This window comes from Vulpes vulpes, chromosome 6, assembly GCF_048418805.1.
Source record: "Vulpes vulpes isolate BD-2025 chromosome 6, VulVul3, whole genome shotgun sequence".
NCBI classification, from domain to species: Eukaryota; Metazoa; Chordata; class Mammalia; order Carnivora; family Canidae; genus Vulpes; species Vulpes vulpes.
The window spans coordinates 114219033-114246073 of NC_132785.1; the positions used below are offsets into that span (position 1 = coordinate 114219033).

General features: G+C 37.4%; 1 protein-coding gene across 2 annotated transcripts in view; it reads right to left on the reverse strand.

Moving 5' to 3' along the window:
• Positions 1-358: 358 nt before the first annotated feature.
• SEL1L (SEL1L adaptor subunit of SYVN1 ubiquitin ligase) overlaps positions 359-27041 on the reverse strand; it is a 57537-nt gene continuing 30854 nt past the window's right edge. For both annotated transcript variants that reach the window (XM_072762177.1, XM_072762178.1), the window contains 13 exons: positions 25392-25473; positions 24873-25027; positions 21139-21195; positions 18440-18508; positions 16963-17040; positions 15828-15890; positions 14161-14248; positions 13688-13836; positions 12752-12917; positions 12063-12137; positions 10975-11147; positions 7099-7227; positions 359-4518 (listed from right to left, as the gene is read on the reverse strand). In XM_072762177.1, the coding sequence (XP_072618278.1) occupies positions 4309-4518; positions 7099-7227; positions 10975-11147; positions 12063-12137; positions 12752-12917; positions 13688-13836; positions 14161-14248; positions 15828-15890; positions 16963-17040; positions 18440-18508; positions 21139-21195; positions 24873-25027; positions 25392-25473 (1494 nt within the window). In that variant the 3' untranslated portion in view covers positions 359-4308. The remainder of the gene's footprint in view (positions 4519-7098; positions 7228-10974; positions 11148-12062; positions 12138-12751; positions 12918-13687; positions 13837-14160; positions 14249-15827; positions 15891-16962; positions 17041-18439; positions 18509-21138; positions 21196-24872; positions 25028-25391; positions 25474-27041) is intronic.

The following is a 27041-nucleotide window of genomic DNA, read 5'->3' on the forward strand; positions in this document are numbered from 1 at the left end:
AAACTTCCACTTATAAAAAAGTCACAAGGATATAATGTACAGCGTGGGAAATATAGCCAATAATACTGTAATAACTTTGTATAATGATAGATGGCAACTAGACTTACTGTGGGGATTTTATAAGGTCAAAAAAAAAGGTAACATTTCTTATCAAATCCATTTGTCCCTAGGGCAAAATTCAACTTATAAAAATCTGAATTTGGAGAGTTAAAAGTAAATGAAAGATCAATTCAAGCTGCCCCAAATGAATGTCCCCAGAAGCTTCTAAAATTTCAGAAAGGTCCATCAAAAACTGAGTCATTCAGATTTAAAAAAAGAATCTGACTGGAAAGATGCTTGGTCATGGCACATTATGGCATACAGGATAACCAGAGGTGGATTCTTTATTTCACAAGTTTCAAGATACAGTACAAAACGAATCTGTACATCTCTCTATTAACAGGATTTGTTTACACAATTATATTACACTTCACCAGCCTTTATACCGTATTTAATTAAATACAAAATAAATTTACAAAAAAGTCTACCATGGTGTTCCTTCCAATGCCAGCTTATGGTCTTTTAAACTTCTCCTAAATATTGATAGTGGTTATACCTTGATCGTATTTGACATTATGATTTCTTTTCTTAAATCAAAGAGACTAGTGTCAGCTTGTCTGTCATTCCAGACAGGAAAAACAGTGCATGCGAGATGACTTCCTGCACATAATCAGGACATCCTCATGCATACAAAAATCAGAGTTTTGCTTCTGCAAATAGTCACTTTAAAATACAAATCATTTTTACTCAGGATATTTTAGACTTTCTTGAAATACCAAGTGAAAGGAGAAATTTAGCATCAAGAAGTACTATACCTGAAAAATCAGGTAGTGTCTTAGATAATGTGGTGTTCAAAAATTTTGTATTTTCACTTATATTGGAGAGCAATGACTGAGGTTGAAGATTTTCATGAAGACAGAAGTTTCTTTTGCCTTATTGCTTGCATTCTTCTGGTCACAATATTGTGCAACGCATATTAAATTCACTTCCAGAACAAATACTAGCTGTCGTCAGGGCAAAAGAAGCCCACACTGCTCTTCTTGGCAGGTATAGGGGCTGTTTATCTGACACTGTTCTGAAATGTGCATGTGAAACGTTAGTCCAAACCTCTGTAAAGGAAGTTTTTTGCAGATGGAACTAGTCAGTAATACATATACTACACACATGAAGAGTTGTGGTCTCCACTCACAGGCTTGCATGCATACTTCCAAAACACTGGTTTGAAGAACAAATATGAGAACCAAAGAAAGGAGGGAAAAACGAAGCAAAAGAAAAAAAAAATCCTATACAAAATACTTAAGTTTCCTGGAGGCAACAGCAGCTCCTTAATTAAATAAAGCATCAGATCATGGCCAGATCACCACAGAAGTTTCGAAAACTTCTCAATGGTACAGAGCTAGCTCAGCTTAGCAGTAAAACTTCCACAAATTAATTAACCTTATATGCACAAGGTAAATCCTCAAGCATACTATAGTAAATGATTCAAAGTAAATCTCATTTAAGTGTTAAAATAAGGAAGTTCGGAAAAAAAGCCTTTTCCTTTTTCTGTGCCATTGAATATTAACCAAAAATAAGATAAGCCTTATTCAGAAAACAAAAACTTCAAACACAGAAAGAAAACAAAACAAAACAAAATCCCAAACACCAATGCTACCTTTGTAACATAAAACAGAAGCAAAGGGATGGTCTCAAGACTGAAATAGTTGACTAACCACAAACCGAACGCAGAGGAGAATATAAGCTAAGTACTACTGTCCTCACCTTCGAAGGCAGGAAGACAGGCTAGAGGGGTCAGGAGACAGGCTACCACGGAGAAAGAGAAGCTGTACTCAATCTGCTAACTCTAAATTCTAACATTAAAACTCCTGAATCCCGGAGTTAATTTAATGTCACTGACATTAACTAGCTTTAGTTACTGTCATTTGATTCAAATGGATGCCATTTGATTAGGTAAGTATTGAGCATTATTTTAGGAGAAACACCAAACCCAGTTCCTACTTGCCTAGGTATTATGTCCCATGAACAGAAAACGAGGAGGAAGTAAGGTATTTGTAAATATACTGTTCAAATTTCCAGGAGCAAGTGACCCGGGGGTGGGGGGGTCAAGCAGGAAGTGGAAACAAGCCACAAAGAGGCTACTTGGAATATCAGTAATAAAAAGGACACGGCAAGTAGTGGTAAACGAACAGGGAGTTTGTTATTGCATGAAGAGCACGACGGCGCTTTCCCATCTGGCTTCAGGTAGTGCACACTGCTTTAGGAAATGTCTTTTCAAAGCACGAGTGGAGGGAAGTAAAGCTAGAGATTAAAAAAAAATCAGGTGGATGGCTAGAGGGGGAGAAAGGGAAGTTCGGTCATCTTGGAGGGTCTTAACACATTTAAATACATTAAAACGGTTCCTTGGAAATGAAATGTGGCCACTCCTGTGAACTATCCTCATCTGTGAAGGGTGGCGGGGAAAGGTCAACTGCACTCGAATCTCAGGGTAAGAGGTCAAAGCTGTCTAACTAAGAGCTGCCCAAAACAACATGATGCTCTCGAGGCTCAGACTTGCTACCTCTCAGATAGGCTTTTACACACATGGTTCTGTGGCCACCTCTTCAAATTTGGAAGCAATTATGCGGAAGTTTGCTTACCAGGTTTCTCGTAATCCTCCAAAACACACACAGAAAGCCTACGACTTCACATTCAAAGCCTTCATGTTCATCACAGACTAATTAACTCTAGTTCTAAATACAATGTCGACTTCAAAAACCAAAGTCTTGCGACTCTACAGGTAATACACTCTTCAAGTTTTCTGGCAGGTGAGGGATTATAGAGCAAGAGTAGAAAGGTTGTTATAAACAGGTTGAGGTCAGGAGGCATAGAAAGCCTGCTCAGATACGAACGTAGTCTCAGACTAGATGTAGGCTGGTGAATGCCACCATCTGACAAAAAGAAATACAAATTCGGCTTAAGTTTAAATTTCTTCCTTTGTATGATATGTGATGTCCTCGCTTTTCTTTGTTGTTGCTGTGCTCCACACTATTTAACCAGGCAATTCTCAAGGGGCACAGCCTTGATCTTCCTCAAGTTACCAGTTGGAAGCTGGTGAATGTGACAGCTAAGGACGTGGCTGACTTTCTACCGGAATAGAAAACTGCTGAAGTAAAAATCGCCCTGAACAGTATGAACAGGCTTTGGCTTTCCTCAACCACTGAGTTTAATGCATCTTAGAGTCTCTGAGCTTGTTTTATACTGGGAGTCACTCGATGCCACATCCCGGCAATATCATTTCAGATCTAAAGAATTCAGGGGGGTGAGATCTGTTCTTTTGTGGTAGAAATACAAAGTGAGATCCTGGGAACAAATGCTTCATCTTTGGGGGAAAAGTGTCTATCATCTTGGTACCCTACCTAGAGTTCTTTACCACTATTTTCTAGTTTCTCCCACTTAGTCCATCCTCTGGCTTCTGGATCAAGGCTCTGTATACTCAAAACAAACAAGCAAATTACATTGAGTAAGTGGGGGCAATGTCACATGTTAGCTCAAGGAGTCAGTTCACAATGTTTTATATATTCCATTCCAGAGAAGTGAGGTTCACATAAAACTCTTTAACACGCCTTTCGGTCTGTGAAGGAGAGAAGTATGGGATAAAGTGTGACAATCACCAATAAGAAGAAACCTCCCCGCCTTCCCTTTTAAAATAACAAATATGTTCAATATGTATACTTGCATGTGGATTGGTAAAAGTTTCTCAGTTATTGCAGTTCTGAAACACTTTGATTTTTTTTTTTTTTTTTTTTTTTTACTTAAAAGGCAAGTTCTATTTTCAGACTTTCAAACATGTTAAGGTTAAACTTGCAACTAACTGGTTTTTCCTTTTTACAGTGATCAGTTTTTAGTGTTGATGCACAAGACCTTAGAGGTGGTTGATAGAAGAACTTATGCACATTGAGAGAATGACTGAAAAGGACCCGAGAGAGACAGCTGGGTGCAGCAGACATTTGAGTGTCTCACATGTTTCCAGAAAAAAAAAAGGGGACGGGAGAGGAAGCCATTGAGAGTTGTTATTCCACACGGCACTGAAACAAACATTCAACTCAGTGTAGGTAAGAGTTACTTATCCCTGAAAATAAAGGCATCAGATTCTAAGCAGCTTTAGGAATTCAATGCTTCTTGTGCCTCTTCCAGGAGGTGACCGCTGATCCGAAGTTCTAAATCAAATGCAAGTGTTCTCAGCAGACAATATCCTTGGTTGTCACTGATCAAGGCTGGACATGGTGGCTGTTACTGGGGTGGCTGCTGCTCTGGTGGCCCCTCCTGCTGTGGCGGCCCTGGCCGTGGTCCTGGAGGCCTGGGGAGAGGGATGTCCTGGTGCTGCCTCTGCCTGTAAGCTATAACTGTTCCCAAGAGCAACGCGATGATGGTCATGAGGTAAAGGTCCCACTCAGGTCCCAAAAGCTGGTCCATGTCAAGCTGGGTGAACAGATCTCGAATCTTAATGAGAATAAGAATAAAAAACACGGTGATCACTAAAATGTCAGGGAAGGAACTAGGAAAAAAGTAACATCACAAATTATACATGAATACAGAACTTATTAAAGTAATTGGTTTTAGGAACATTTTGCAATGTGATTAAACAAAAAGCTTTAAAAAGCCTTCAGGAACTTTTATAATAATATGCCTCAGGAACTGAGTTATTATTTTGTCATAGTAGGTGCTACAAAGTGTCTGACAGGGTTCCTTTCCATCAGTAGTCCAATCTACTCATTTTCTACCATTTCTCACAGAAAATACTTGCACGGGATACTAGACAGTGGAGAGCCGAGGGGGGACAACAATCAGTACCTTGGCCGCCTGTTACCTGTCTGTTCTGACAGCACACCAGCTGAAGAGTCCTGTTCTGATGACAGCAAAGCACTTCACTTCTCTCATGTAACTGGAGATGGCAGGAATTCCAACGTTTAAGAGCTGCATGACTAATGCTTTTTAAATAGGATTTCACTAAATATTTAACATCTGAATTTAAACTCAAAAGATAGTTATGTTCTTAGTCTAGGAGACTTCATTTTAGTGTCACTTAAGCCATTTCTGGTATCTGTGGACTGCTACCTACCTCCAAAGGAAATAAACATAGGATATAATCCTTTATATTTAAGTAAAGTTATATTTAAAAGGTCCCCATAAGGGCACCTGGATGGCTCAGGCGGTAAAACATCTGCTTTCGGCTCAGGTCATGATCCTGGAGTCCTGGGATCAAATCCCATGTCTGGCTTCCTGCTAAGTGGGGAGTGTGTTTCTTCCTTTGCCCTTCCCTGCTCATGCTCTCTCTCTCTCTCAAAAAAAAAAAAACCTTAAAAAAATAAATAAAAGGTCCCCATAATATATATTTGCAGGTGCAGGTGCTAAATTTTTGGGGGAAAAGATTATAAGAAATTATTAACTGTGTTTCCTGGGGTGGGACCTGTGATAGGAGATTCGGTGTTTTCTGTACCGTCTGACTTTCTCACCATCAATACTTATTTACTCTCTCTCTCTCTCTCTCTCTTTTTTTTTTTTAGTTGGACTAGCTATGTGGTAAGATTTTGGAGCATTTTATTCTCTTTTTTATACTTCTGTATTAAAAAAAAAAAAAAAACAAGACAATGCACTTAGTATGGCATATCGCATGACCCAATCCTAGATCATCAGCAGTTTCTTAGTCCTACAAACTGTCAGAGATAAGGGACTGAAACAACCATGAGAGAAAGTGAGCGAGAGGGGGAGAGAGAGAGAGGGCGAGCACAGGCTGCCACACTGTTGTTAGCTTTTCAGTTAAAGGAACAATGATTGTTTCCATTAGTGGAGGGTACAGCATTCAGCTCATGCTATCAAGTGATTATAAATTTAAATTTACCATTACAAATGTATAAGCACTTGGGAGGGCGGAGCCCCACACCTCCAGTCCTCTGGGGCGCCATGCATGGAGGACCTCAGGTAGTGCAGGACAGAGTTGCAAAAAGGAGCACTATGGATCCCAATTATATCTGTATCGCACAGGATGAAAAGCCTGTTCTGGAACCTAATGCTGAAATGGTGTATCAACCTATCCTGAACAATGATAACAAGTAGTTGAAATATCATCTTGTTCTGGTCTGGAGTGAATTAAAGTTAAATAGCTCTTGTTTCTGCAGACATTTTAGGACTTTCAGAGTTAAATCCCATACCAGTCAATCCATTATAAGGCAGTATAGGTAAACCAAATGTAAAACTGGAGACCCCACGGGCACTTACCTGGAAATACGGATAACTAAGCTCAGTAGTTTTGAAAGGGATGGGGAACCCACCTCTTACCCGGGTTCTAACATTAGCTATTTAAGTAGTTCAAGGTATTTGTACAGAAGAAAGTTCTGGTGCTGTTTTAAACAAGTTTCACACTATCAGAAGAATTTGAAGTCCAACAGCCTGGGCAGGTTTTCAGGTTCTACTTCTTTCCCTTTTTAAAAATTCTCTTTTTAAGGACTGGTCTAAGTCACTGGAGGCAGTCATCTGATTTACTGTTTACTGAATTTAGTTAGCTACTGTTTCAAATTGCCAAGGGTTAGTCCCATTTTCTCTAGTCCAGAAGACACTTGCATCAATGAAAACTGCTTAGCACCTGGAACCTACCTCAAAACATACTGCTCTATGGCTACATTCACCCCACACTTGATGTAGTCCCCTGGTACTTCACTTGGGGGAAGAAGGGAAAGGACCAGACACTTGCAGGACATTCATTCCTCCCCTCTCCCTGAACTTTTAAAATACAAACCTCTAGACTGAGCAGCTTATATCATTTATATTTTAATTAAGAGGCATGGAGGAGTGCCTAGATGGCTCAGTCAGTTAAGTAGCCAACTCAGCTTCAGCTCGGGTCATGATCTCAGGGTCTTGGGATTGAGCCCCACATCAGGCTCCTCGCTCAGTGGGAGCTCTGCTTGAGGATTATCTCTCTCCCACTCCCTCTCCCCCTCACGCCATTCATGTATGCTCTATGGCCCTCTAAAATAAATAGATAAATCTTTAAAAAAAAAAAAAAAAAGGGCATGGAACACTTACATTTGTTTCCCGTATGTACTGCAAGAAATATACCACACCCAGTTTGCATAGTGCTAGGAAGACTGGTACTTGGGCGTCTGGGCTGGCTTCAGCTGCCATGTCATAAAAACGTTTTGCAAGGTGAATATCCTATAATATAGGTAATAAACCAAAATTCATCTTTTGTTAAAGTAAAAATAATATTATTTAGTTTATATATTCAGTTATCAATTTATGTATTTAGAACATTTATTTCACCTTTCAAGTTTTCATTTTAAAATTTCCGTTACCTAATGGAAAAACTCAACCTATAATTGGGTAATATTTCTTTAATTATATAACTGCTTAATTTTGAAAAATTTAGCTGAAAAGTATTAAAGTTTAACTCATGTTCCTCCTGTCTGACACCCTCTTTGCTGTGTAGATGTGCTGCATACAGCTACCTACCTTATGTATAACAGGTTTATCTGAAGATTCCCGGGATGACCTATAAGTCTCAAGTTATTTTTTCCTACTTAAAATTTCAGTCACTATAAGCGATTTCTGGTTTCAGTGTGGAGCAGTGATCTTTCAAACTTGGTAACACGCTCACAATTTTTCAAAGGGTACTTGCATGGAGAGTGTTAAGGAACTTGCATTCTGCATTTCCCTGCCTTAGACATATTTCTGTAAAAGGTGAAACAAGTCATATGGATTCTGGCCCAGACTAGAGTGTTCTGCATACACATAAATGCAGAATGGCACAGGACATTGTGAAATTTTCATTTTACAACCTCACTTTTTCCATGCCCTGACTATTGTCAAAGAAGACCAAACTCCAAGGAAAGAATTCCATGAAACATGGGAAAGAAAGGCTAAACATTAAGAACTTTCCCAACATAGTTCAATATAAGCAGTTACTTCCAACGATTCCCTAAACTGTCACTCGAGTGTGTCATTACTTAAAAAGAAAGGATTTCTTCTGTTACTAACAATAACAGTATAGTCTGGTTTTTCAAAAAATATAACAAGCTTTTCTTTTTTTGAACTATCACATTTTTTAAGATCATGGATCAAACTTTATGTGATAACATCAACTTTTGTGTAAGTGATTTAATAGGGTAACTAAATCTTATCAATTACATCCCAAATTATTTATTCTATATAAACAATAATCATTTAATCCTTAATATTCTTTTAGCTGTACTAGATGATGGACTGAGTAGTTTTCAGTAGTATGAATGCTTATTTAAAAAATGGGAAAAAATAGGAAAAGGAGATCATAATGTTGTAAAAACTAATGGAATCATTCTGATTTTTATACATGATTAATTATTCTTTAAAGTTGCATTCCATAGTTCCCTACTCGCATTCTTATAAAAGAAATACTGTGCTTTTTATCATTGTCATCTAGTCAAGAATTTATATAAGCTATACATATTACAAATTAAATTATGAGAATGCACACTAATTTTCTTGGCTTCTGATCTATTATAAAACCACACTGTTAAGAGTTCTATTACTTTAATTTTGATTGCTTTCCGTAAATTATTATGAAGTGTATTCCATAAAAACCATAACGTATGTGCAATCTTTATATTAGTCATCAAACACATTAATTTTATTGGAATTAAAAAAAATGAAGTCAGACTTGCTGACAGAAGCGAAATCTGATCTGACTGACTGGTCTGACAATTAAGAGAGGCTTCGTTCGGTAACTCAATAATATGGTAGAGATCACCTACAAGCTGAATGCACTTTGCCTGCAGTTCCAGAGTCCTGATAAAACTACATTCAAGTATCTAATATTAATATAAGTGTAAAATATAAAACTATACATACTGGAATTAAAAACATTAATATGCAAATGTGGTAAAACAAAAGGCACTTGGACAAAAACTAGTGCATTAGCAAAATGAAAATGAACAACTTGCCCTTAAGTACATTAGGTCAATAGAGTGTCTCTAAGTGACAGAGTTATAACAGAATCAGTTATTTGATCAACCTTGGTCAAGTCTTTCGGCACTCCACCCAGAAACTGAGAAAGTGAACGACTGGTAACTAGGGGATGAATACATCTTTTGCAACCCTCTAGTTTACAATTCTTTGCTTTCAATAAGATTGAAGGGGGACTTAACCAAACTGTCAATGATAGATCATTGAAAATAATGTGAATCACTCTGATTTGGGGCATATGTTATAGACTAAATGTTTGTGTCTCCCTAAAATTTTAGGTGGAAATTCTACTCCCTCAGGTGATGGCTGGGATTAGAAGGTGAGGTCTCTGAGAGTTACCACCATTAGATGAGGTTATTAGGGCAGAGCTCTCATGAATGGAATCAGCATCCTTAAGAGTCTTTAAGTGCTTGCTGCTTCCTTCTTGCTCTTTCCTTAGGTAAGGACAAAAGCTAGAAGACAGCTGTCTCTGGCCCAGGAAGCAGGGCCTCACCAGAGACCAAATCCACAGCCACCCTGCACTTCAACTTCTCAGCCTCTAGAACTGTGAGAAATTGTGTTGTTTAAGCCACCTAATCTACGGTATTCTGTTATTGCAGCCCAAAAGAAGACAGCACATAATCGTAAAGCAGTTTAAGGAATTAAGCGAACTTGCTATAGGAAGATTCCTCCCATTCCATAAATTTGTTTATGTGAACAAGATTCCAGTCATACATTTATAAAAATGATACATGAAATTAATGCCTAATCTACTCAGTGATTCTTAAACTGATTTTTAGAAGATGCTCCATTCATCTCATTAAAAGATGCGTTTTCAATAACTACCACAGAAAGTAAAATTTTAGTGAAATTTATAGTATTCTGTTGATTCATTCAATACTGTATTGATAATTAACCAACTTATGACTAATAATATCTCATGAATTTTTCTTACCACTTAGAGCATATAGGAAATAAAATTTAAAGTTTAACATATTTTTTTTTTAACATACTTTGTTTCACATAAGTATGATCCAGTGATCAGTAAAGGAGCTAAGCATTAAAAACATTGCATTAGTAGTATGCAATGCTAGGGGAATAATGGACTGAAAATATAAACTCAGGAAGGAAAAAAGATACCATTTTAATGAGCTTGCTGAGCTTGCTGTGTATTTAAAAAAAAATGAAGGTATCGACATTTTGTTATTTAGAGTAATTTAGTCATTTTATTTTAAAAAGTACTGGTGTGGGCAGCCCGGGTGGCTCAGTGGTTTAGCGCCGCCTTCAGCCCAGGGCGTGATCCTTGAGACCCGGGATCGAATCCCACGTCGGGCTCCCTGCATGGAGCCTGCTTCTCCCTCTGCCTGTGTCTCTGCCTCTCTCTCCTTTCTGTGTTTCTCATGAATAAATAAATAAATTCTTAAAAAAAAAAAACAAAAAAACAAACTACTGGTGCTTAGAATAGCTAGAATTTATATCCTGTGGAGCTTACAATGAAAAGTTTTTAATGTCAAATTAAAAAGTGCAGCTTTTAAACACAGTTTTTCAAAATTCCCTTAAGGGTATATAGGCAAAAACTTAAGGCCATGGGGTCTAAAGAAAGTTAGAATTCCTTAAGAAGGCATAGACTTAGAAATACGTTTATCAATGCAAACATCTTAATTTATTTCTCAATAATTTAGAAACAACAGAATTTGGCTGGAGATGGACAGTTTTTCAAACAAGGAGTTCCATTTAAATGAATCTGTTTTTGGCTTACTATCCTAAATATAGCTAGCTGTGTGCGTTTGACAGCAACAGGCATGTGTCCAAAGACAAGAGAGATGTAAGGATCAGCTTCTGAAAAATTACAAAACTGTCTCATTACTTAGTACTTAACATCTGAGCACATTCCAAAGAAAGCCTATATTCTAATAAAAATGTAGACGATTCCCCCAAATCACAATTATATCATTCAGACATTTATTTTGAAGCCCCGCTCACCTGTTTAATGCCTAGTCCTTTCTCATGCATATATCCCAGATTAAACATAGCTTGTGCACTGTGTTGCTGCTCAGATGCTAGGCGATAATGAATAAATGCAGTCTCGTAGTCTACGTCAGTGCCAAAGCCATAGAAATGGTAGTCTCCAAGCTTAATTCTAGCCACGGTATAGCCTTAAACAAAAATTAAATGCAAAACTGCCAATAAATAAAGGGTGTTTAAAACAGACCAAACTACTATTATTTCTCCTCCTGTTAACATGCATACACAAAACAGAATTCTAATTTGTAGTACATAAACTTTACAACAAATCCTTCAGCCAAGCTATAAATTTAATAAAGATTTAAACTAGAGGTGTTGCTCTTCCGAAGAAGGCTTTGTAATAGTCAGGGAAGGGTAAAACAAAGTAGGTGGTAATCCCTATTTCATGATAATACTCTTCAAGTGAACATATTCTAGTCTGTCATGCCATTTACATTGTGAAGTGGTTCAACTGGACCACTGTTTGGGTTTGAAGAAGGGAGAGCCAAGCAATGTTGAAAGGAGTATGTGAGAAAGGTTAAAATCTTTTGGGGTTTTAGGCTAGTATTTTGTTATACGTTCTATTCAATTCTCATCTTATACAGAATACTGGTTTCAAGCTAAAAACCAAAGAATAAGTCATAACATGATATCAATGTCCAGTACAAAGACCTGGCAATTCAATTCAGAAACCCAGGGACTGGAACTTCTGTTTTAAGAATAAATCAGTCCTGGGCAGCCCTGGTGGCGCAGTGGTTTAGTGCCGCCTGCAGCCTGGGGTGTGATCCTGGAGACCCAGGATCAAGTCCCACATCGGGCTCCCCGCATGGAGCCTGCTTCTCCCTCTGCCTGTGTCTCTGCCTCTCTGCCTGCCTCTCTCTCTCTCTGCCTCTGAATAAAAAAGAATAAATCAGTCCTGATGCAAACAAGCAATAGTTGGTCTGTCTGCTTAATTTTAAGTTGATGAATGACATTATTTAAATTTTTTGGAGATAAGAAAACAAAATGGAAACAGTAAAGAAAGGTCCATGGGTGGAACTCTTCTCTACAATGCAGTGGCCACTCACCCTGCGAGGCAGCCCTGTTCCAATGCAGCAAAGCTCTAGGGTAAGTCTCGTTCTCTCCCACGATGGTTGCTTCCCCTACGGGGGAGATGAAGTAAATACATATCAGGCAATTAAGGACAGGCACTAGACTTTTAGGCTTCATTTATAAGTCAGGGTGGCTATGTAGAACATAATTTAAACAAGAATTGTGATATGACAAAAGTTAAATGAAAAAAGCACTGTATTTTTTTTTTTTTTTTTTAAAGCACTGTATTGACGTTAAACTAGTATGAGGATAAAATACTGAGTTTAAAGAAATCACTGCCTCCATCCAGGACAACACTACTTGCTGCTAAATGCTGTATCCACAGAACTAATTAGGAGACTAACTACTGAGCCACTTCTAGGGATCTACGTACCACTGGAGAAACAATGTATTTTGAAAAATGTACTTCTACTTCTGTATTTTGAAAAATGGACTTACTGAAAGCAGTTAATTTTGTGACAAATGGCAAATCCATTTCTACTGTCAACTCTAACATATTAAACTAACTTGGTTGGCTTAGGGAGCTGAGGGAAATTACTTGAGCACCTGTGTTGTTATGGTCTATTTACAACAATAAAGAAGTTTCTTTGTGGCTTTTCTCTTTAAGCACAAACAGGTTACCCGAGATATTCTACAGCCAAGGAAGGCCCACACTGAACCTTACTCTGATCAAGAATGAAGGCTGCGTTGCTCTGTGCCACTTCATAGCCTTGTTCGGCCAGCAGGAGGTACTGGATCACTGCGGCGTTGTAGTCGCCATCTTTATAGCTATTATAGGCCGTCATAAGCCTCTCGGACCAACGGCCTCGTTCACACACATTCTTAAACAACTGCGAGAATAGGAAAGAAAAAAAAAAACCCGGTAAGAAAATAAGGAACATCTGCCAGAAAATAAGTTCTGCACTTTGGCTACAAGTGACTTTAAGCTACCTTTCTGAATCTCTGGCAGCTTTATTAAACATATACGAAGTCTGCGATATTTATTTGAAGCTTTCAGTTAGTCTTTAGAAGAGGTTTATAAAAATAATCGTGAACAGTTACATGCCATTACCCTTGCCAGGCACTGTTCTAGTGCTTTATGTCCAGTATGTACAGAGCTTCTCTTAAGGCTCCCAAGAGTTCATGGAGGACACTCCATGAGGTAAGTTCTATTAACTGCCCCATTTTACAACCAAAGAAAATGAAGTACAGAGAGGTTTAGAAACTGTGCCAGGCATTCATCAAATGCCACTCTGAAGTGCCATTTATGAGAGAGCTAAAGAGGAAAAGTTCCCTTTGGGAGACATCAGCATTCCCCTTTGTAACATTCATTCAACACAGATTTTTTGGTGCTGTTTCAGATACTGTCTAGGTGCTAAAGAGACAGCAAACAACACCACCTGTCCTTATAAATGCAGATTCTAGTGGGAAGAGACAAATGAAATGAATAAGCATGATAGTGACATATGACATACAGGCCTTCAGAGTCTTCCCTCAGTGTATCAAAACTAATAGGTTGAGTGTGTTTCTACTCAAGAAGAAATCATGCAAAGAAAACCAGAATTAAAATTAATCTGGGAAAATTAATTTCCTGTGTACAAGCTGGTAGGAAAGCCCTTACCTCCACTGCAGTGTGACATGATCGCATCACACCTGTGCCGCTGGCATGCATCTGTGCTAGGTTATAGAAAGCCAAGATATGGCCTCCCTGAGAAGCTAAATTAAAATACTTCAAGGCTTGTTTATAATCCCTCTTGACTCCAATGCCATCTGTAAGGAAAATCACACGAAAGGTCAGAAATAGCCTTAAATAAGATTTAGCTGAAGCATCAGAGAAGCCTTACATAATGAGTAAAATGAAATGAAATTGAGAATTCCTAATCAGGAAAGATGTGAATCTTTCTAATGTAGATTAGCATATTAATACAGATTAACATAATTTATAATGAAAAACAAGATGCACAAAGCATAGAATTAGAAGAATATTAATCAGCCAGAATGTAATAGTTCTCATTTCATGTCATAGTGGCATCTAGTTGAAAATAAATAATTTAGATCTTGGTATATACAGTGTTTAATTCCAACGTTACTTACTATAGTACATAGAGCCAAGCTGCAGTTGCCCATCCACCCAGCCTTGTTCAGCAGCTTTCTGGAAATACTTTAGTGCCAGATCATAATTCTGCAGGAAAAGAGGTTACATGATCACATGATGAGAGAGCTCAAAAGGTTGATATACTCAGGAGAGTCATTCATTTAAAAGAGTTAACAAAACACATAGAAGGCATTCTCAAAGAATCACTAAAAAGACTATCATAATTTTTAAATAATATATAGATGGTAGTCTAAGTCACAGAGGGATTAATATAGTTAAGACTATAACTATAGTTAAGTAGTTATTTATATAGTTAACTATATAGTTATATGGTCTTAACTGTGAAGAAAAGCAAATAGAGTTTTTGTGAAATAATATGTTCACTGTCAGAAAGGCTACACCACACTAGTGGAACACAAGACCAGGACTTAAGAAAGTTGTATCTTTCCTATAATCAACAAATCTTTTTTGAACCTCAATTTTTCTAACATTAAATAAGGAAAATTATTCTCTTCTTATTCATTCTTTCCCTATGTAGCTTATCAAGCACTATATGATTACAAAGACTTCAAATATCATATGTATCCATAGAAAAAAATTAAAACAAAGATCACTACTGAATTTTAGTGTCCTAAAATGACTAGAAGGAATCAAAATAAGAACATACTACTTTCTTCTGAGCTGGTGAACACCTACAGATTAGGAACCTAAACCTAACTCTTCGTTTCAAGCCTGAATCGAAAACATTTTACCTGGAGAGATCATACAGAGAAGAGAAGAGGGCAGCAATGAGAATCTAGGAGCATCCAACATGAGGAAGTAGTACAGAATGAGAAGCAATGGCTTAGGAAAACCAAGAGAACTTGTAGAATTCCAGGAAAGAAAAAGTTCAAGTGACGTAGAACCAAAAATGTCAACAGGAGTTGACCTTTAGAAGGTTACTGGTGACCGGCATAGAGCAGTTACACAAGGCAAAAGCCTGACTGTTGAGAGATAAAGAATGCGTAGTAGCCACTCATATAGTTCATTCTTTGGAGAAATCTGGCTTTGTAGAGGACTGGAGAGAAGAGAGGTAATAGCTAGAAGGGCAAAGAATAGAACAGAAAGCTTTTCTTCTCCTAAATGGGAGGGACAAGCACTTTCTTAGGCTTGAGTGAAGAAGTAGGGAGAGGGGTGTCTGGGTGGCTCAGTAGGTCAAGCATCTGCCTTCAGCTCAGGTCATGATCCCAGGGTCCTGAGTCTGCTCAGCAGGCAGTCTGCTTCTCCTCTCCCTCTGCCCCCCCGCCCCCCCCCCCCCCCCCACTACTCGGGCTCTCACTTGCTTTCTCTCAAATGAATAAATAAAAAATCTTTTTTTTTTAAAAAAAAGAGAAGTAGGGAGGGATAAGTCCTGGAGAAGTGGAAGCATAGGTAGGGTAGAGAACATACAAGAATGAGAAACAGCTTCATCTCTTTAGAGAAAGTGCCAGAGACAGAGCCATTCAAAGAAAGCAGTTTCTATGGTGGGTACCAGGTGAAGGGTAGTAGGGAGTCAAGCCCAGAGAACAGGAAAAGGTTTAGCTCTGGTTATAAAGGAAGGATTTCATCCAGGCTGGAAGCAAGTTACACTTCCCTACCTCACTAGCTGATTGCTTGTTTAAGTCAGAATGCTAGCCTCAAAACTTACAACTTGAACTCCTCTCCCATACAGGTAAGCCATTCCAAGTCCACTCTGTCCGACTGGGTTGCCCTGCAAACCAGAGACAAAAGAGTGAAAGGATTCATTAAAAAATAATAATAATAATAAAAATAAAAGGAAAGACTAAATGACTACCAAAGAAATAATTTACAGGCATATTCAAAAAATGTCTTTGTAGTTTTCAATTCAAACTTTTCTTTCCCATCAGGCTAAATGTAATACTGACTTTCAGAGCTTTGGAGGTCTTCAATAATTTGCTGAAAAACAAAATTTACCTAGAATTAAATTTTAGTGACTTTACCTTATGACCATCTGTTCCATGAGCTTATGATAGAAAACATGACTAATGTATTTCTTCTTCTTAAAATTAAAAGTAGGTCACTCCTGGGGTAGTTTTTCATTGGTAACCTCCCTCCCCGATAAAGATGGAAGATGCCATGGTGTAAAGTCAACAACCATGTAAGACAGCAATATTGGAATCAGGTGGAAAAGATACACTTAAGATTACTGGAGTGGCACAGAACAAAGACAATCATTGTTTTGAGACCTGAAAGAGAAAAATCTAAAATTCAACCTAAACTCAGAGGGGACAGAGGCATTTTTTCAAAAGTCTCACAGCACTCCTTTGGGAAATACTCAACTGACATTTGGAACTAAAGTAGTTGGCAAGGAGATAAGCGTACACATTGGAGGCATACAGGTCTTAAATATTCATACATCGTCTTCTCTGGGCCAAAGAAAGCCTGAATTTTATATTTATGATTACTGAAAGTACCCAGTTACATAAGTTTTAAACCTCAAGTTGCAATACAAATGGGGCAAATTATGGTAAATCTCAATTGCATTGCTAAAATCAGTATTTCCCCAATGAAGAAACTTCTCAATGAAATTGAAACAGAGGCTTAATATTCAATAATGTGGTTCCCCCGTGCCAAATAAATTGCTTTTTATTAGGAAGGTTTTATTCCTAACCACTCCATTCCCACAAAAATCACATTTACATAAGTGCTTTAAATAATCTGAGGCCATGAGTTGGTTATGACTAATCCTTCTGTATAATAAACCTATTTATTAAAATAATAATGTGACACACATTTCAATACACTGAGTCATGAGGTCTTACCATGTCAGCAGCTTTCTTAAAGTAGTGAAGAGCTGTCTCGTTGCTCTGCGGTACAATATCACTTCCCTCTGAATACATCTGGAAAACAGAGCCTAATTTTATTAAGAACTATACTCCTTTTGCCTATAATGTATTTCTAGCTCATCTCATTCTGGTTTTTGTTAGGTATCATGAAATCTTTCAACAAAATTTAAAATTCCCCGTAGGATATTTTTGATTTAAAAGCAAAACCTTAAAAGTAAACATTATTATTATATTCTCTTTGTCATAACAAATTTAGGACTTCTCTATAAACGTGAATATCATAAAATCATGTCACAGATCAATCTCAGGAGGAGGAAACCTTTAACTCAAGGTGAATCTTTTCTCTCTATGCCAGGGTAGTCAAATGGTTGATGATCTGCCTGGGGTCACTGATTATACAAGAGAAAGGAGTGCTTTTGGCAATGCCCATGTCCCTTTCTCTTCTATCACTATTTCCCTCAGGGTAAGATACAGGGTAGATCTTAAGTTCAGGAAAATAACTAAAAGGTTATTTTAAAAGGTTTCAAGCGCTGATGATCAGAGTACCAGGTACGGAACATGATAAAAGGGCCAAGAGAAAGAAGAACAGAATGACCAAGACTGCTTTCATCCAAATCTACATTAAGAAAACAACAATGGACATCTTTTTTTGAGATAGGGTTAATTAGGAATTCAGAGAAAGAACCAAAAGGGCTAGAATGGAAAGTTCTTAAAGGATTAACAAAAATAAATGGGGAATATACCAATTTCAATGCTATAATGGTTCAGCTGTGTACATATACAGTTCTCAGGCCCGAAATAACTGGTTGTGATTATGTGGCAAATACTAATGAGATTTTTCTATTTCCAAGAATCTTTGTGACAGATTTATTCTATCTGAGCATCCTAACCTTAGGATTTGGTTATGGATGAAAATATCCACTGATTTATACTGTATTTGTCTTCAAAATAATGAAAAAGGAAGTTCTGAGACTGTACCATGTCATATGGAATCTATTTGCTAAGTCTCTAGACTTCAGCGTTTCCTTGTTTAGAAAAGAACTGCATTGACAAGTAGGTGACAGCCATTACACTAAGATAATTAAAGTCTGCAGACAAACTCCAATAAACTCTAGTTGCCTCTATTCAGCATGGAAGAAAACAAGCAATTATGACTGACTTAGCAAAAAACCTGTACAGCATGAAGAATAAATTCATTACTGCATAAAATACACACAAAGTAGGAGCTCAGTGAAAGCTAATTTCAACCATACTGATGAGGAAATGCTGAGAAAATGTTACCTGAGAAAATACCTCAAAATAACACTTAACTTACCACAAGAGACAATTATCCTTGTATTCGAAGTTTTACTTCCAGTTTATTTTTAGTAAACTGTAGATCCTAACTACAACATGTGCTTATTATGCAAACACCTCTTGCTATTGCATAATACATTCACAGGATGTACAGTACCTTTCCCAAGAAGGCCATAGCATGTGAATTGCCAGCATTAGCTGCTAAATTGAAGTAGTCGAATGCTCTCTGTGAGAAAAGAATTAAAATAATTAATTTTTATAGAATCTGCCTTTGGCTTTTCACCAAAACAGTCATTTCAGGAACATTTACAAAATCTTGTAATTTTGCAGTATCTCATTTAAATAGCAACATGCTATATCTCTTGGATGCTTTAGGTATCCACCTCTCTTCAGGCCCATACCAATCCATCACTGGGGTCCTGTAACTTTCATCACCAAATTCCTCTTGAATCTACCTATGATCTTCTACTGCCACAATTCTAGGCTAAGCTACATTATCTCACAACCGAACTTCTGGGACACTCCCCTCCTTGGTCTTCCTGCCTTTAGTCTTTAGTGACCCAAAGCAACAGTTCAAAAAACTTAACATGCTGGTCCTTACAGATCCTTGAAGTTCTGCAGGGGATATAGTGACAGGATCAGACATGGCTTATTTCAGTACCGCTCAGCTTGCTCTCTGCACTCTGGTTCTTCTCACCTCAGGACCTACACACATACCACTCTTTTTGGCCTGGAATGATCTTACCTCCACCGTTGACTTAAATGTCACCCATTTCTCCTCAGAGACAACTGCTACCTTCCACTGATTAACCTGTTACTGGACCCTTTCATTCTCTTTAGTAACAACAATCACAACTTATTACATATTTGCTGGTGTGTGATCACTTAAAAAATATATAATATTCTAGTTCTATTAAACTTGAAGCTCTGTAAGGACAAAGAGACCAAAGCTATTTTGTCTAGCATTATATCCTGAATGCCTAGCAGTAAAGAGGCACATAGCAGGCACTCAAATTATTGTTGAATCAATGCAGTTATGTACTAGGAACTCCTTTTATTCCTTCTGAGAAGCTGGTGAAAAAATTTATCCTTGTGTAGGTGTTTCACAAGTAGGCAGCATACACCAAGAATATCCCAAAACTTGTATAAAAGATAATGTAGCAAACTCGTCATCCAGAATTGTTCTCTCATCTGACATTTTTATTAACCAGTTCATCTGGCCTAATGAGATATATCTTAATGACCTAAAGACAATTAAAGCAGTCAAAATGCCATCTGAAATAAAAAATATGCATATAGATATTTAGTATAGTTTTTTTTTTTTAAAGATTTTATTTATTTATTCATGAAAGATACACACAGAGAGAGGCAGAGACACAGGCAGAGGGAGAAGCAGGCTCCATGCAGGGAGCCCGACGTGGGACTCGGTCCCGGGTCTTCAGGATCACACCCTGGGCTGAAAGCGGCACTAAACCGCTGAGCCACCCAGGATGCCCATGTATAATTTTTTTTTAAGATTTTATTTATTTATTTATGAGAGACACACTAAGGGAGGCAGAGACATAGGCAGAGGGAGAAGCAGGCTCCCCTCCGGGAGCCCGATGTGGGGCTTGATCCTGGGACCATGGGATCATGCCCTGAGCCTAAGGCAGATGCTCAACCGCTGAGCCACCCAGGTGTCCCGATATTTGGTATAGTTTTAAGTGATAAGTGTATTTTGTTATGATCTAATTCTTAAAGTGGATGGGATATGGAAATGAAATAACCTTAATTAGAATATTTAACTTACAGCACAGTAACAGTTTTATTAGTCTACAAACATTTATCAAGAACTCATTATGTGTCAGGCACTGTCAGGTGCTGGGAATAAAGTGGTAAAGTCCATGCTTTTTTGCAACTTAAGTTCTAGCAGAGAAAAAATAATATTAATTACATAATTAGTGAATTTACAATGGGTAAGGGCAGTACAGATTTTCAGAAACTGTAACTGTAGTACGTGACCTATTGGTCCTGGAGTGGAGTTAGGAGTCCAGAGGAACATTTTAGGGGAAGATATACTGGAGTTGAATTCTGGAGGAAGAGTAGGAATTAGCTATGTTAAGAAAGGAGATGGGATAATATTTACTCTAAACAGAAGGACTCGCATTCCAGAAGTCCTGAGATAGGTTCTTCATATTTACAAAGACCTGAAAAAAGGTCCATGTGCCTGTGAAAGGGTCTGGTGAAGTAAACAGAGACTGGTACAAGATCTTAGAAATCATGTTAAAGGTTTTGGTCTTTAAGCAATTGGAAATTGTGGACCAAGAGCTTGAAGCATGGGAACCATTGGATCAGGTGTGTGGTTTACATAGGTTCCTGCTTAGGAAATGCAAGCAGGAGAGGACTCACACAAGTGGTAGGCATACTGATGGAATCAAGGGAAGGGATGAGGGAGATTTAGGGCATAAAGCACACAAAGGTCAGTGACAAGATAGAGATGTAACTGCTATGGTTGTAATACTTCTAACTTATCACAAATGCAACAATGACTTTTCCTCAGTTCTATGGAATATTTTCCAATGGGAGTTTTAAGACCTATTTCAAACCATATACCTACAGGAAACCAAGACACTGTGTATATATTTTTGGCAATACTGAGAAATAGCTTTCAGAATTTAAAAAACCCTTCCTTCCACCATGAGGTATAATCACATTTTTAGTCTTCAGCTTTCTCAGGGGTCGGATCTTGAAAGATCATTTGTGATGATTGTCTAAATAACACAAACTTGATGCTACCACTGACTAACAAGAACTACATCTAGAGTTTCATTTCTTTCTACAACATGGAGTGCAAAGTCCTGGGAACAAAAAAGTTACCTGATGGTTTTGTTCTACTCCACGACCTCCATGCAGGTGCAGTTGTCCCAGACCAACCTGAAAATTAACAAAAATGAGCAAAAGTAAATGGTACCATCCAGTGTCATTAAGTTAGAACAACAAGAAATTATTTGGTCATAAAAAGGTTTCTCTTGATAATCCAAAAAAGTGAAGACTTAGTTTAAACTCCTAAAGATATTACTTTAACCTACATTTTTTAAAAACTGAAAATGCTTGCTTTTATTTACAAGGTATAGTTCTGAAATAAAGATGAAATAAAGGCAATTTCAGGCAAGCTAAAATTGAATTTGTCACCAATGAACCCACTGAAGAAATTACTAAAGGATGTTCTTTAGGAGGAAGGAAAGTTATCTTGGCAAGTCTGAAGATGCAGTAAGAACTAAAGAACAATGGAAAGATAAATCTGAGTAAATCTAAATTATATTAAAATAAAAGAAGAACATCTTGTGGGATTCAAAAATATATAGAATTAAAACACATACGGAGTACTCTAAAGTTTACATTGTCTAAGAAATGGTAAAAGTGATCATTCATACTAGACTTTGATAAGAGTAGTAAACAAAGTCCAGCTATTACCTTAGTAGAAGGGAGGAGGTACAATAGCAGAAATACTAAAACCAAAAGAAGGTAAGAAAGGAGATATAAAAGAGCATGAAAAATCAAAATGAAAGAAAGCAAGCAACATAGAAAATATAAATATATCATTCATTACTTTTAATTAAAAGCCTGTCAGAAAGGATAAAAAAATAAAAGTAGGCCAATAATGCTCCCAAGAGACATACCTTAAACATAAGAGGTTGAATACAAAAGATGGAAAAGACACTCTATGTAAACACTAACCAAAAGAAAGTGGAGAGTGGAGTAGTTAGCTAGTATCGGGCAAAATACAATTTAAAGCAAAAAACATTTCTGGAGATAAAAGAGGATGTTTTGTGGGTCACCTGGTAGCTCAGTGGCTGAGCGTCTGTCTTTTGCTCAGGGTGTGATCCCAGGTTCCTTGGATTAAGTCTTGCATGGGGTTCCCTGCAGGGAGACTCCTTCTCTCTCTGCCTCTCTGTGTCTCTATGAATAAATAAAATCTTTCTTTTAAAAGATTTTATTTATTCATGAGAGAGAGAGAAAGCGGGGGCAGAGACACAGGTAGAGGGAGAAGCAGGCTCCATGCAGGGACCCTGACGTGGGACTCGATCCCAGGTCTCTAGGACCACGCCCTGGGCTGAATGCGGCTCAGCCCACTGAGCCACCGGGGCTGCCCAATAAATAAACTCTTAAAAAAAAAAGTTTCATGATATGCAAGTTAGTTTAACAAAAAGATAACAATATTAAGTCTATATACATTCCACATGGCCTAAAAATACATAAATCAAAATTGAGAGAAATACAAGAAGATAGAGACAAAGCCACACCACAGCGGGCAATTTAAACAATACTGTCTCAGCACTGGAAAGAAAAAGCAGACAAACTCAGTAAGGATCCACAAGATTTAAGCAACAGGATTAAAAAACATAACTCAATTGACACATTAAGAATACTATACCCAACAACTGAAAAATTTGTATTCTCTTTAGCACACAATATTTGGCCAAACTGACCAAGTGATGGATCATAAAGCTAGTCTCAGGAAATCCCAAACAAATGAAATCATATAATGCATATTCTTATATTCTTTTTTTTTCAAATTTAGATTTATTTATTTGAAAGAGGAGAAAGAGAAAGATTGTGTGAGTGAGCCCGTTGAGGGGGGGGGGGCAGGGGGAGAGAGAACCTTAAGCAAACCGTGTACTGAGTGTGAAGCCTGACATAGAGCTAGATCTCACAACCTGAGCCGAAACCAAGGATTGGATGCTTAACCGATTATGCCACCCAGGCACCCATACAGAGCATATTCTGAACACAGTGGATTAAGCTAGATATCAACATAAAGGGTAAGTAGTAAATTCCATTTATTTGAATACTAATCAATTCACTTCTAAGATTACACATGGGTCAGAAGAAATCACACTGAAAATTAGAGCTAAATATAATGAAACTATGACAGCAGAACATATTCTATAACGTATCAAGAACTATAAAGTTATAGAAGTTCCAGATAGTACTGACGCACAAGACAGGCAAGAGAATATGCACAGAACATTATTTGGAATAGCCTAAATCTGGGAAGAGTAAAATAGGTAAATAAGTTGTGGGATTTTTACACAATGAAATACTATAGGGTAATGTATGTGAATGAATTTCAGCTACATGAAAACACTTGGGCTGATTTCATAAACATAATGCTGAGCAAAAGAAGCTGATATCAAAAAACGCTGTATAATTTTTTTAAAAAGATTTTATTTATTCATGAGAATAAATTTATTTTTATTTATTTTATTCATTTATTCATGAGAGACACAGAGAGAAAGGCAGAGACATAGAGGGAGAAGCAGGCTCCTTACAGAGAGCCTGATGTGGAACGTGATCCCCAGACATGGATCATGACCTGAGCCAAAGGCAGATGCTCAACCGCTGAGCATCACCTAGGCATCCCTGATTTTTTTTTTTTAACATAAAATTCAAAACCAGGCCAAACCAATCCATAGTATTAGAAGTCAGCTTAGTGGGCAACCCATGGGGAGGAGGGGGGCTTCTTGGATGCTAGTTATGCTTCACAGAAGGTTCATCTGGTGATAATTCAGGGGGCTGTATGCTTCAGATTTATGTACTTTTTTGTATTAAGGTTGTAATTCGAGTAGTGAAAAGAACAAAATGATATACTATACCACAGATGGAGTTTTTAGTTTGAGTTTTCCACCAAATACACTGAAGTCAGCTTTCCACAGTAAGTAGTGTTCTACATAATTTTTGATGGTTGCATAAAATTCCATTACATGGAAGTGCTACAGTTGAGGTAAATCCCTATTCTGGGACATTTAGATGGTTTTCAATTTTAACTGGCCTTTGATATAAAAGGAAGATGTTTAATTAGATAACTTTATTATAATTTCCACGAACTAGGATTTGGATCTTTTGCTATAATTTTTTTTTTTTTAAATCTAAGATTCCCTTCTGTTAAGTCTTAAAATCAATTGTTCTCAAAAAAGTATCTAATGCTTATCATTCTATATTTCTATATCAGAAAAGATCCGTAAACTGTATAGAAAAAAAAGTAAATGTTGAAGTCCTCCTTTTTATTTCAAGATCAGCAAATAACCCATGAAATAACAAATTATACACGGTACTTTCATGGATATACTATACAATTTACATTAATCAAGGCTACTTCTGTCCTTGACACCTTGAGGAAATTATGGTCTAAGATGAGCAAAGGAACATGAACAGTAAATGGCCACTGATGGGCATCTGAAATTCCAAATATTCCAGAGACTTTTTGTTGAAAGTGACAGTTTTCATCATTGGTGACTCCAGTAAGAGCCTTCATCATCAGTAGGACACTGCTCTGTTCAAGCAGCAGTTTTCAACTGTGGTGCATCACCTGGCCAGCTTCTATGAACTCAAGGCCTAGGCTACATCTTAGATGAATCCAAATAGAAATGTCCTGATATTATGGGACTCTTGGTACTTTTAGGAAAATGCTACTCAGGTGATTCTAATACGCAATTAATAATGGCTCAGAGCAATGGAAATGTTTCTTATGGACATAAGTGCAAGTGCTTGCCCCAAGACTGTAATATATAATGCAGTGAGACATGCCATGAGATGTTTAAAACACATACCTGTGCTTGTACATCACCTTTTTCCGCTAGAAACTGATAGTATTGAATCAAATCTTCTTCCAGCATTCCACTATTCATTCCTGGATTTTCCACCTCATCAGGCAGCCGTATTCTCTGTACTACTGAGCCTCCTGTCAGCGAGATATCACTAGCAACTGAAACAGGGGGATGAAGTAATAACACAGAGGAAGGTAAGAAGGAAGTAGAATTTCAGCTGCCAAATGTTGATAGACACTATGCTAATAGAAATTATAGATTACAAAGTAGTAATCTATACAAGCCCAGTCTTTTCTACAAAATATTTAAGAAGTGAAATCCAAAGTGCACATGCACGGGTGTGCGTGTACACACACACACACACACAAAGGAGTTCTTAGTCAATTAGTGTAAAGATCATTCCACTTAAGAGAGTTCGTCATGATTATTTCAAGTAGTACAACGAAAACAGACGTATTTAAAGCTAATTCCATTTTGTTTTTTGTTTTTTTTGATAAGGTGAAAGGCAAAATAAATAGATACCATGATTGGCAACAAGACGATAATGAGTCAGGGCCGATTCACAACTCTGGAGGACTCCGATGCCAGCCCAGTACCGGTAACCCTGTGAGACAAGCTCTAGTGAGAAGACTGCAGGTTCACACATTCCACTGGCATTCTTGTTGGAAGGAATAATGCCACCCGCACTCAGAACGTAATTCCACAGTCCCTTGATCCCAGTACATTACCACTTCTTTTATCCTGAGTTTTAGGTTCTGAGGTAACTTATTTAACTCCAAAAATCAGACTATAGCTAAGAACTAGGAAATAATGATGTTCCCACAGAAATCAAAACACATGCTAGGAACTTTATGGGTGAAGTAAGAGAAAATTACTTAGGTTCTTGCTTAGACTACATTCTAATCTTATTTTAGACATGATTTTAACAAATATGGGTAACCCATCAAACCAGCAAAGCAGCAAAAACTTAGCAAAACAAGGTGAGAAACTACTAGGAGCAGACACAGTAGTAACATGAGCAAAAAATGATTTCAGAATGAGGGGGAAGATAGCTAACTATAAAGAACAGAAAACAAAAAGTGGACCTCTTGAGTCATTTAGCTTTATAAATTTTAACAATCCTTAGGGCACTACTGTGTAATAATGTGTATAATATTTAATGTTCATATTCTGTAGCCACTATTTAAGAGAATTGGTAAATTAAAAAAAATCCCTGTAAAAAATATAGAACATACTTTTGCCATATAAAAATATGCTTTAAACTTCTGGAAAATTCATCTAAAAAGAACTTTTCATTTATTAATTGAGGAATAAATGCTACCACAGATGAAAAAAAAATTTAAAAAACCATTCAAAATTAATGAGGAATGTTTCAGAAAGTTAGAGCAACATCTTTGTTTTTCACTGGCTTAAACTACTTTAGCAGTTTATGTCTGACATAGATGGGGTCCAAGCTCCTTGGCATGATGTACAGCCCATTTACGTGATTCCTGATGAATTTCCTGGCATTCTACTCTCTCACCACACTAAAAAGCTTGTATTTTCTTGCAGGTCCTATATTCCTTCATCATTGTTCCTCTGTATGTATTGCTCCTGCTGTCTGAATGCCCATCCACTCGTATTCACTCCCTGCTCTTTATCCTCCAAGAACTGCTTTAGTTCCCTCAGAAGTATCTCCTTTAAACTCTCCTTCTAACACCAATATGGGTTAAGTGCCTTTCTAAGTAATTCCTATACTGTAATGATCTCCTGACTTGTGTAAATTTAAACGTTAATCAATTTTCAATGTAAAATCAATTTAAATGTAAAATCTGTTGATAACTCAGATGGAGAAATGATTTTGACAAACAATTCCAACTTACAGAAAATAAATGAGCCATTTATCACATCTCTATTTTAAGGGTAATCAGTCAAATACATCATTTTATTTATTTTTTAAAGATTTTTATTTATTTATTTATTTATTCATGAGAGATACACAGAGAGAGGCAGAGACATAGGCAGAGAGAGAAGTGGGCTCCGTGCAGGGACCCTGATGTGGGACTCAATCCCAGGACTCTAGGATCATGCCCTGAGCTGAAGGCAGACGCTCAACCGCTGAGCCACCCAGGCGTCCCTCAAATACATCATTTTAAAGAAAAATTGTGGAGTGTACAAATTTTCATCCGCGTG